Raw genomic sequence first — 12,374 nt, 5'->3', positions numbered from 1 at the left:
CCTGGAATGTCCATTACTAGAAGAAATATTCAAATCTTCAAGAAAATAAATAGGGGAATAGAGAGATACTACCTCAATTATCCTAATATTTAGAGTGGGACCTTGCAGGACATCTATTTTTCTCATTTTATAAATGAAAATAGTGGTTAAATGATTTGACCAAGTTTGTATAGGTAATAAGTAGCAGAACAAGGATTTGAACTTATAACTTCAGGCTCTTAATCTTTTTTCCACTACATCCTCCCTGCTTTTGGCTGAATCCAGAAATTAACTGATAAAACTTATAAATACAGCACAGTCTGATGAAAAGGGGAAAAAGATAAGCTGTCACAAGGGTGAGAATGAGCTATTGATGCTTTTGCTGTGCCTAAGACTTGCTAGGAATGAGAAAGTTTCAAATGAATATAAATCTGGCATACAAAGGTTTAGTGACTAAAAAAATCACAGGATAAGGCACAACAATCCAAGGATGGAACAAAGTTTGTAGGGGGAAAACAAGTCTTACAGTATCTATTTTTGACGAGACTCAATCTGTGATTCCATTGGTAGATTCCAAAAGGTAGAAGTTAGGAAATGACCACTATTGAAGCAGATCAGCATCTACTCTGCCATTTGTAGAGCTAGAGTTGCCTGTCATACCAAGAAGGTTTAAAATATGTGCAAGGTCATATTGTCTGTAGACTGGACTAGAACCCAAGTTTAAGCTAGCAGAATGTATAATAGAGAATCAGCTAGCTCTCTGTAAAATGTTCCCCTAAGAAGAGATGTCAGATGATTGTGGGCACTAAGATACATAGGAGAAGAGAACTGAGAGTACTGATCAACATAACAAAGGGATATATATTGCTGCAAAAATGAGTTGGAAATTCCCAATTCCTACTTTGCTAGATGATACTTTCTTCCAGAAAAACTTTATTTGATATTACTGAATTAACAAAGTTCCAAGATCTTCCCCCCCCCCCCCAAAGCAACTTCTCAATTGGAATGGTAGGAACTCACTAGAAATCAAGTAATGGCCAAATGAGAGAAAGAACATTAAATATTAAAGCTGGCCTATAGGAAACATTTTCACTTCCAACCATCATCAAGGTAAGACAATTTTCCTCATCAATGAGTTTTAATTATGAATGGAAAAGATGGAATGTGTCATGTCACTCTTATAAACAGACCGTTAAGCCAACAGATGAAAAGCCAAGGAGGACAAAGCATGTGTGCTTGGAATCTACTTTGGAAAGCACAGAGGCCAATAAGGAGAACCAACCATTCAGTAAGCAGCCCACTGGTATTCTTTCTCTTCTCTATTTTCATTCTATAAATAGGATGTAAAATAAAAATCTGATTCTAAGTTTCCCTATGCTGCTAAAACTTGTATGCAGGCAAGAAAATTGACTTCACATTGGATACAAAATGTTACCAGAATTTAGAAATATTCTTCCTTCAACTAGTGTTTCAATTTACTCGGAAGAGATTCAAACACTGGACCTGAAATCAGAGACCTAACCTTGAGTTGTTTCTGACACTTAAAAGCTCTATAACTTCAAACAAATAACTCCACTTCATACGATCTGCTTCCTTCTCTATAAAAAGTGAGGGGATTGAACTGAATGGCAAAGGCCCCTTCTCAGACTGCTTCTAAAGCTATGCTAAAGCCCTCATCAAAAACATACACAATGGACTTATTAATCGTAAATCAGAAAAGAAGTAATAGGTCTAAAGAGATGAAAAAAGAAGACCCATAATCTTTAAAGGCAGGAAAGACTATCATTTAAATTAGTGATACTTCTCTGACACGATTCAGAAAAGAAGTTCTATGATGACCAATATCCTCTTTCTAGACCAATCAAGGTTTTCAATTTTGCCTATTTACTAAAAGACAATCCTATAGGATTCAGTTAAGATCTCAGTTAAGACAAACCATATAGACAAATACAGAATTTTAAATTTTAATTTAAAAAATCATTTAAAATTTTTGAGAGAAACAAGAAATACTCAACATCTATTGGACACTGTCCAAAGAACTCCTAATCTTGGATAGTTCACCATTCTATATGAGATTGTGTTATATTAATTTGTATGATATTCTCTAATGTGTGAGGTTTTTTTTGTTAACTTGTACTTTTGGATATGTAACTTCTACATGAGAGATGTAGCTTCTATATGTAACTTCTAATTTTTGAACATCATATTTTTACCGAACTAGATTTTCCATGGTTGCTGTGATAAAAAGCAAGTATCACATGAAAACTGATGTGAAACAGGAAATGAAGTTGGCAGTGTTCAAGCTGATTCCAAGATCTGAGAAGTTGTTCAGTGCCCCACCGATAACATCCCTTTAGTAAATAATTATGGTTATATAAGAATGAAATAAAAATATTATTTTTCTTCCAATTGCTTTTTAGATACAACAAAGTTACTAGGACATAAATACATATTAAGTCATTTGTACCTAACAATATTTTTTTTGGTTTGGTTTAGGAACACTATGAAAAAACAAATGAGATAGTAAGGGTACTGTGAACCAAGTTAGGGAATCTCTGAGCTAAGAGTAAAAAGAGGCAGAGACATAAGGTGATCTCTCTGTTGATTTCTACCTATGTGACTCAGGAAATTAATTTCATTTGTCTAGGTCTAAGTTTTTTTTATTTGTCCAATGAGGAAGGTGAATTAGATTATCTCCTATTGGTAGCAGTAAAAGTCAAAAAAAAAAAAAAAAAAAAAAGGAAAGAATCTGAGAAATATTTGGAAAAGAAAACTGAGAAAATACAGTAAGAACAAAGGAACAAAAGGAAAATATAACTTCAAGTTGTTGTATTTAGATAATTAGGAGATATTACTATTATTGTCATTATTGTAGTAACTTCCATTTACATAATGCACTTTACAAATATTAACTCGTTTTATTCTTTTAACAACCCTGGAAGGGAGATGCCACTATTATACTCATTTAACAGAAGAGGAAATTGAGATAGATTCCATGACTTGACCAGGCTTAAATAGCTAGAAAATGAGATAGTTCTTCCTGACTCAAAGTTCAACCTTCTATTCAAGTAGCTACTTCCTCCAGGAAATAGGTAAAAGCCATCAGAAGTCATAAAAAACACAAGAAAGAACCAGATGATGAATGTTGTTCTTTTGTTTTTGTTTTTGGATTTGTCATCTGATATTCCAGGTAAACAATTATACTATAGATGTCTAGAACAGAGTTGAAATAAAGTACTAAAGTTTATAGAACAATCAGAGCTAGAGATAAAAGTTTATACAGAGCAAAGTAACTTGCAAAAAGTTAAGTCAAAATTATGAGAATATATAGGATAAGTTAATTTGAAAGCACAAATAAGCAAAAGAAGAAGGTAAAAGGCAGTCTTAGGAAATACCATTTATGGATGACAAAAGTGACAGTGACAGAGAATGAAAAACTTAAGAAAGGAAGGAAACAAGCATTTATTATTAAGTGCCTAGTACATACCAAGCACTTTACTAAATAGACATCTCATTTGAAGCTTACAACAATCCTGGGAGAGAGGTGCTAGTATTATTCCCATTTTACAGATGAGGAAACTGAGGCAGAAGGCACTTAAGTAACTTGAATCACACAGCTAGGAAATGTCTGAGATTGCATTTAAACTCAGCTCTTTTTATCTCCAGGCTCATTGTTCTACCTGAGTAATAGAAGAAGAGAGTAGACTCACAGACTCCAAGGAAAGTGTTTCAAGAAAAAAGGGCATGATCAATAAAGTGAATAATACAAAGAGGTCAATGAGGATAAGAACCATTTAAAAAGGATTTTCCCAATGACATAGTCACCTCTAAAACGGTAATTTCTCATCTCTGCCCATGTACTACATACTATGTGCAGAAACAGCCAGTGGCCCTTAGCTCCTTAGCTACAATTAGCCTGCTTTGTTTACAGTAGCTGTCATTGAATAAGGTTGTGGGAGCGTCCCGAAAAAAGCTAAATAATAGGAGAACAACCTACCCTAAAATACAAAATAATAATTCAATTAGAAAGTACCAAAATTGCTAGCTTTTTTTGACTTGGAAGAATATACTCCTATTAACTCATTACCTCAAATCCACATGTTTAATGTGTGACATTCTTCTTAAAGCGGGCAGGTTGAGCATCTCCATACAATTTCCAGACATACAAAGTTTATCAACAGCAGTCAGTTTCTCCAAAACCTTTGGAATGTCTGTGAATTCATTGAAGGAGAGTCCTAGGTAACTGAGCTGCTGCATATTCTCCAACTCAGCAGGAAGGGACTGAAGATAGTTACCATCCAACAAAAAGGTCTGTAAACTATTCAGAGAGAAAAAGAGAGAGAAACAACAGATTTTTGAAACTGCATTTCTTTTTTATGAGCATAGAACTTTAGCACAAGTAATAGCTTATACAACTGGCAAAATGAATTGTAGTTCACCCAGAGAAGCTCAGAGTATGAGGGAGTGAGGCACAAGAGAGAACATGGTCATAGATAAACCTAAACATCTGTAAAAATCAAAACAAAATTGAAAAGATGAATGGTTTTCCTGACTTGGGTAAACATAATGGGGAACAATACTTGCTAACTATGGCAAAAGTCCAAAACATCCCTTGTTATTTTGAGATCATTTCCAAATCTTGCTATTTAACACAGGCAATGGAAGTTTACCTCTTTCATCCATACTTAAAGCCACCCACCCAAATAGATTTTTCAGTTTTACCAAAACAATAAAAATCCTAAAATTTTATTTTTCTGTTACTAAAATTTAAGAAAACCAATGAGTTTTTTACCTTGTCTACAATTTCCAACTGCTTAATTAGGGGATGAAAGTTGATACTTAAGGAACCAACACAGCCAAGAAAATGATTTAACATTAGACATTGTAAAACCTATACAAAAAGGTCATGGCCTGTACTCTATGATGAGGCTTTCAGAACATACTTGTGCATATCTCCTGCTGTTGCTGGAACAGTTCTTAGGGCGTTGCAGGACACATTCAGCTCAGTCAAGGTTGGGATATTGCATACTGCCAGAGGGAAATCTCCGAGATGGTTATTGGAAAGATTAAGGCTCTTCAACTTGGTAAACCTATAGTAAACAAATTTTTTAAAAGAAGAGAAAGAAAAAGGTCACAGTCATAGAACTCTAAAATATGAAAGGAGCAAAGTTTTCATTCTGGATTTCATTTTAAAGGTGAGGAATTAATGCCCATAGAGATTAAGTGACGTGCATAAAATTATACAGGACAGAGACAGGACTAATCTGGATTTCCTGCCTGATTTCCAGTCCAGTGTATTTCTCAAAATTCAACAATTTTATCTCTACAGAACCTGAAACAAAGATATAACTTTGATCACCAGAGTAAATCTTTCAATTTTGTCCCAGTTATTTGATAATTAGTAAGCTTATATAGGACACAGGACGTATGACCATGCAGCAGAAAGGACAAAGTCAGGGTCCCAACTAAAGTAACAACAGTTAGCTACATAGGGCTTCAAGACTTACAAAGCATTTTACAAATACTATCTCAATGTATTCTTACAAGCAACCCAGGAGGTTCTCATCCCTATTTTACAGATGAGGTAAAGAGGTAGTAAACGACATGTCTAAGGTTACAGCTGGTAAATTTACCTGAGGCTATACTTGAAAGTAGGTCTTCCTGATTCAGGTCCAGCACTCTACCCACTGTGTCACTTAAATGTTTCTTCCTATGCTAAGAACAAAGTTTTGTGTTTCCATTTCCCCATGTCAAAAATGGGAATAATAAGATTAATCTTTTTCCAAATGCAATCTTATAACTACAAATGAAGTGAAAACATATATGTAAAAGCAAACATTTCAAATTAATTTAATTCAAAATTTTTGTACTACTCATATCACAAGAGCTTAATAAAATATCTGTGACAAATTTCAATGTCATTAAAACGCAATATATTCAGGACCATTTCAATATTTCTTATATGTTTGTATCCTCCCCCTCCACCATTCCTCTCCCTTGTCTGTAGCTGGATAACTAAAGTAATGCTTGAGCCAAAAGAAGATTTCAAGAGGCAAAAGTTTAAAATCTACCAAAGGTAACAAGGGAGATTCTTAGGTATTATACAGTTTTCACAGGTGAGTCGCAATGGTGCTTATTCAGATGAATCAGTCATACCAGTGAGCATAGTTAGGCTTAAGGTTCCAAAAGAATCATGCTAGACCCAGTAGATAGCATCATGATCCAGAACATGAATTGGCAAACCATGGCCAGCAGACTAAATTACTCCAATGAATGAAAAATGATTTTAAAACTGTAAAAACAAAAACAAAAATAAAAACAAAAAACCCACCAGGCCTGCAGAATGGAATTGATCCAAGAGCTGCAGTTTGCCAAACCCCGCTCTAGAATATCTACTTATAACCTGAAAAGGTTGTGAATCAATTATTCAGTAAACATGAGAGTTGAACTATGTGCCAGGCACTACATTAATTGTTTTATAATTATCATTTCATTTTCTCCTCACAAAAACCCCGATAAGTACTATCAACATCTGTAACTATCTGTATCTATCTGTATCTGTGTATGTATCTGTATCTGTAACTATCAACATCTGTAAAATGTGGAAACTGACTTGTCCAGGGTCATATAGCTAGTAAGTGACTGAGACCATATTTTAAGACAGGTTTTTCCAAATGGAGGAACGGAATTCTATTCAATACAACAAAAGATAGGCAAAATGAGTTCTGTAACCCAATGTAACAACATTCTCCCTCTTCCTCCATCCCAGATGCTTAAAGAACTAAAAGAAAGCTTTAAACAGATTAAATAAATCTTCTATGAAAGAATCCCAAAAGATTCACCATCTCATTGGATTATTAAGAAGAAAATGTTACATGTGCTATTATTATTACTGTTATGACAAGAATCACTCAGGTTTTGGAAGGATTGTGATTGCTTTTGGTGGAGAAATTATTCAAATCAAAGAAATGACAGACTCAGTTAGCAAAGACATACAGCAGAAACAATATCCTATGTCATGATTCAAGAAATAAAATCCTGGATCCAGATAACTGGAGAGCCAGGAAAAGAGCAAATCTATTCTGATTTTTTTTACATTTTTTAAACAAATTTTTCTACAACTTAATGTATGCTTCTCTGCTTAGTCAACAGTATAGGAAACATAATTAAAATTTTCCTTAATAACTCAGAAACATAACAATTACTATACTGTAAACCTAGAAGACACAGTGAAATGGGCTACACTGATAATGAACCTAGGATATTCAATTTAACATTAACCAAGTACCTACTATGTATAAGGCACTAGCTATGCATTGAGGAGACAAAAATGAAACAGTTCTTGCTCTTGGGTAGCTTACACCATATTGAGATGACATTAACACATACATAAGGAAGCCATATTATTATATTCAATATAATGAAAGGGGAAACAATTAATAATTAGGGGAAGGGGCAGAGACCAGGTAAGTGCTAGAGTTCATCAGGCAGCACCAAAATGATGCTTTGAAGAGAGGGCATAAATAACAAAGCAGCTGAGAAGTGCATTTTCTAGCTATGAGGCGACTTTTCAACAAGGAGAGAAGATATTATGAGGAATAGCTAATGGAACAAAGAGTCAAGAGTATGTTGGGTGGAGGAGAAAGACAATGATGGAAAATAATATTGGAAAAGTAGATGGAAAACATATCATTTAAGGCTTTAAATACCATGATGATTAAGAATTTTTTTATTTTCACTAGAGGAAATAGGGAGTCATTGATGATTTTTGAATGGAGAGAGGAGTGTTGTGGGAAGAGGGAAGAATTACAGTGAAATCTGTACTTTAAAAATATTTGATATGTAAGAGATATGGAAAAGAAAGATAATGGAGGTAGAGGGATTAATTAGCAAACTTTTGCAATATTCTAAAAGAAAGCCTAGAGGGCATCTAGATGTTCAGTGGATAGAGTGCTAGTCAGGATGACTTGAGTTCAATCCCACCCAGCCTCTGACACTTTCTAGTTGTGTGTCCCTGGGCAAGTCATTGTCTGCCTCAATTTTGCCATCTGTAAAATGACCTGAAAAAAAGAATGGCAAACCACTCCAATGTCTCTTCCAAGAAAACCCTAAATGAAGTCATTAAAGAATTGAAAAACAATTGAACAGTAACAAAGAGAAAGCCTAAGATCAAAGACAGGTTTGTAGAACAAAGAAAGAGGAGCTATTGGGGATGTATAAGTGATGAAATTTGGTAACTGATTGGATACATGGATTAACGGAGAAGGAATTTATTTCCTTGAATAAATTTCTGGCTTTAATTTTATTCCTTCTCATTTGCCTCTTTCTCTAAAGTTCAGAGCAAAAACAAAAAACAAAAAAACCCAAACAGCATGACCTCCTGAATATCACATAACAGGGCTTTTTGAAAAATTCAATAACAGCCTTCAATAATATTACTATCGATGTCCTTTGCAGAAAATGAAATACAGTACCACAAAATGCACCCTCTACCAGTTCATGTCCACTTAGCTGACAAAATGTTCTTTCTAAAGCACACATCAACCAGCATCTTCCAGGGACTCTTATCACTCTCAGGATCAAATGTAAAATCCTGTTTGGCATTCAAAGCTCTTCTTAATCTGCCCTCACCTACCTTTCTAGTATTTTGATTCCTTTTATTCCCCAAATCACCATATAGCCTATGATATACTCTCCTTGCTACTATTCCAACAGCTAGCTCCCAACTCTGGGATGTTCAACAGCTATCCCTCCATGCCTGAAAAAGTTCTTCTTTTAAGGTACACTGAAGTGACACAGTGGATGGAACACCAGGCCTGGCATTAGGAAGATGCAAATTCAAATCCAGCTTCAGATACTCAATGGCTATGATACCCCAGATGAGCCACTAAACTGCCATTTGTCTCCTCTGTTTCCTCATGTGTAAACTGGGAATAATAATAGAATCCACCTCCCAGGATTGTTGTGAATGTAAAATGAGATTATAATTAGAAACTTATATAAATGTTAGTTATTGATAACAATGATATTATTGTTATCATTCTTCTTGATCTCTACTTCCTTAAAGTCTCAGCTAAAATACCACCTTCCACAAGAAGTCCTTCTTGGTTCCTCTGTATTCTAGGGCCTCCCTTCTGTTGATTATTTCCAATTTATCCAATATATAGCTTGTTTGTATATAGTTATGTACATGCTGTTTCCCCAACTAGATTGTGAGATCTTCAAAAGCATGGATTGTCATTTGTCTTTTGGGGGTATTCTCAGTAATTAGCACAGTGCCTGATTGATTAGTGTATGCAGAAAGAAGTGTGATAAAATGGAAAGAAGTAAACCTGGTAGTCAGAAGTTTTAACACTTTTTTTTTTTTTTTAACTAAGGAACTATAGGCAAATCATTACTATTTAACTTCTCTGAGGAGCAATCGCTTCTTCTGATACTTGTCCTACCTACAAAACTAGCCATTATAAATAAAGTTCTTCCTCATCTTTGCTGATAAAAGTCAATTACTATTATTCTCATTCTGAATTATCGTTTATATTATTTGTATATACTTATAATATTGTTTACATTGTTACCCCTAATTTATCTTTTTTTTTCAAGTTAAGACATAAGATGGTCTATATATTTCTCTTTATCAGTTTCTTTCTTACAAAGTTGTAAAGAGATGGCTATATAACCACTTATTTAATGGGAATATCATACAGAGAATTCTTAATCTTATTTGTTCCATGGGACTCTTTCAGAAATCTAGTGATAACCCCCTTCTCACATTTTTTTTTTTAAACATTTGAGGGAAATTTGCTGAAGTCTAATTATAGGTCTATGAAAATGAAGAAGAAAAATTTATGGTTTTAGAAGGAAGTCCTATATAGATAAGGTTTACAATTGGTAGTTTTTAAGGTCATTTCCAATTCTCAGATTCCGTGATTTTCTTAGAGGATTTATCACTGAAAAATGGACCAATGACATATTAGACTTTGGATTTTTTTCTTCAAATCTGGATCTCCTGTCTTGCCCAGATTTGAAGTATGAGCAGCTGTTCACAGGCTTGACCTCATTGCTGATCAGCACAGACCTGATCGGTTTTTCCAACTTGAGCAGTTTGGGTGCTCCTCCCTACTCTCTAGGGTTCATCAAATTAATAAAGTTTTAGTGTGGGCATCCAATCAATTTTAACTCTACAGAAATTCCAACTTCTTCCAAGCTTAAGTGATCTATCAGTTGAAGCCTCCACATGACCAGGGATTACAAATGTGTGCATCCTTTTGCAAATTTATTTGTTAATTTGGTGGTATTGCTGTTTTATTCAATATGTTATTAAATGGAACACAAAGTCAGAAGGCAATAGGAGAAAACAAAACTACCTACTGAGCATTTCAAGAGAGGATTTTCCATAGAGTATAAAGCTCGTCATAAAGGAAAGAATAAAAAAGTCTTCTTCCAAAACTAACTATAATGAATTAATGAAATTAAGATTCTCTCTTAGCACTCTTGAACATTTCAGAAACAACATGAGACAGTCATTAGAAGTGATGTCAAAGAAGAAATGCAAATTTTTCAAAATGGCACAAATGGGCTAAGATTTCTCTTTCAGAATTTTATAAGCTAAGAACTCAGCCTCAGTTTTTATAAAAGTCTGCAAACTACTGGAAAAAAAAAAAAAAAAAAGGAATTTGAGCAGTAGTTCTGAACATCCTGCTCAGAAATTTAAAATGCAATCTGAGAAGGTTCAGGTGGATCAGTAATAGAACTCTTGGGCAAATTAATCTATGCAACTAGATTTACAGGGACCATACCACCTCTGAGAATTACTCAAAACAACAGACTAGAGAATTGAATAAGTGAGAGGATGTGTGTCAGATTTAAAAGTTGAAAGCAAGGAGTCCCCTCAGCAGAGGTTACCTCAATTAGTCTTATTTATATTTCTCTTTTTAAAAAATCTTAAATTGGTCACTATTTCTGAATACAGAAATAGTAGCACCATTCCTGCTAACACTGATTTATTGCTAGTTTACTGATTTTATTGGTACTTGGATAGTTTTAATGTGCTAGTATCTTAAATTCCCAACCCTACTTAGAGGAAAACACGATATTCAGCAAAAAATGTGTTTAACAAACAAAGCAGATTATTTCTAATGACCAAGGATCTAGATCAGAGTTCACCCACCAACATCAAAATTCTAATCTGTTTTATTCTATATTTCCTTGAAAATACATATGAACACACACACACACACACACACACACACACACACACACACACATTGTGCACTGGAGACAGACTCAGAAGACAACAAAAGTCCTTTCAAAAATGACTTTCAAAAGAATTTACCTTTCAGGTAAATCGAGAAGACTCACACAAAATCAGTTCTTCTATTTAAGCTCACCTTAACTTAAGTGCATAGTAGGGAAGAAATTAATTTCTGTCTTTTAAAACAGGAGGGGGGAATAGTGTAGAAGTGTAGGCACTTGGAATTGAATACTTCAGTTGGGAGAAATATAGGAGATGAAATACTTGAGACACTGGCCTTCCTTCCCCCATTTCCCTCATTTTGAAAAAATGTTAAAAAAGGAAAAAAAGACACATTGTGATTATTATCTAACACAGGACCTGGAATTATTCAGCCTTCATAGCATATCACAAAGTTTCTCAGGTAAACCAGTTCAACATAACATAGCAAATTGTCATAGCTAGCTAGGTACAGGACTTAAAATAAATAAGGCTAAGTATAAAATAAATCTTTTACAGTAGTAAGTACAAATTTTAAATTAAATTTTAAAAAATTATTTTTACTGTTTCTTACCCAATACTTGCTGTATTATTTATCCATTTTTCAGATGTTTGTTTATGTCTGTCACATGCTGCATAAGATGGCCCAGATCAACATCATTTGGCAATAGCATCATTAACACATGATTAAAAAAACAAACCCTTATCCTATCTTAAAAGCTCACTGAATCAATGCATGGATGGCTGACCACCCATTCAGAGTATTATTCTAATGGAACTAGTAGTCCTTATAACATTTCTTTACTTAATATTTTGTGTTCCCAGGACCACTGAACAATGTTAGATAAGGTATCCTTGGTGTGGAAGAAACCAATATGAATCTAAAAATTCCCAAGTAAAAAAATATGTTTACTTGAGAAGATACAGTCAAATACAGTAATAAAGTTGAACATAGAATCAAAGAGTATAGTCTGGAGAGAATTTAGAAATCATCTGGCCCAACACCCCCACCTAATAGAGAAGGCAGAATGCGACTTGTCCCAGGTCACAGAGCTCCTGCACATCAGAATGGGGATTTCAACTCAGATCCTATATTTTCAAATATGGTGCTCTACATATGTCCTATATCACATATTAGTAGGGAAAAAAAAATCAAAAAGAAAAA

The 12,374-nt window shown here is 34.3% G+C and overlaps 1 protein-coding gene across 1 annotated transcript in view; it reads right to left on the bottom strand.

Moving 5' to 3' along the window:
- Positions 1 to 12,374, bottom strand: part of PHLPP1 (PH domain and leucine rich repeat protein phosphatase 1) — a 296,309-nt gene that overhangs the window by 75,066 nt on the left and 208,869 nt on the right. The window contains exons 5-6 of the mRNA XM_051969911.1: positions 4,923 to 5,069; positions 4,067 to 4,297 (exon numbers count right to left, since the gene is read on the bottom strand). Coding sequence (XP_051825871.1) covers positions 4,067 to 4,297; positions 4,923 to 5,069 — 378 coding nt within the window. The remainder of the gene's footprint in view (positions 1 to 4,066; positions 4,298 to 4,922; positions 5,070 to 12,374) is intronic.

This window comes from Antechinus flavipes, chromosome 1, assembly GCF_016432865.1.
Source record: "Antechinus flavipes isolate AdamAnt ecotype Samford, QLD, Australia chromosome 1, AdamAnt_v2, whole genome shotgun sequence".
Lineage (NCBI taxonomy): Eukaryota > Metazoa > Chordata > Mammalia > Dasyuromorphia > Dasyuridae > Antechinus > Antechinus flavipes.
The sequence above is the reverse complement of the archived record's forward strand: the minus strand, read 5'-3'. Positions and strand labels throughout refer to the sequence as shown.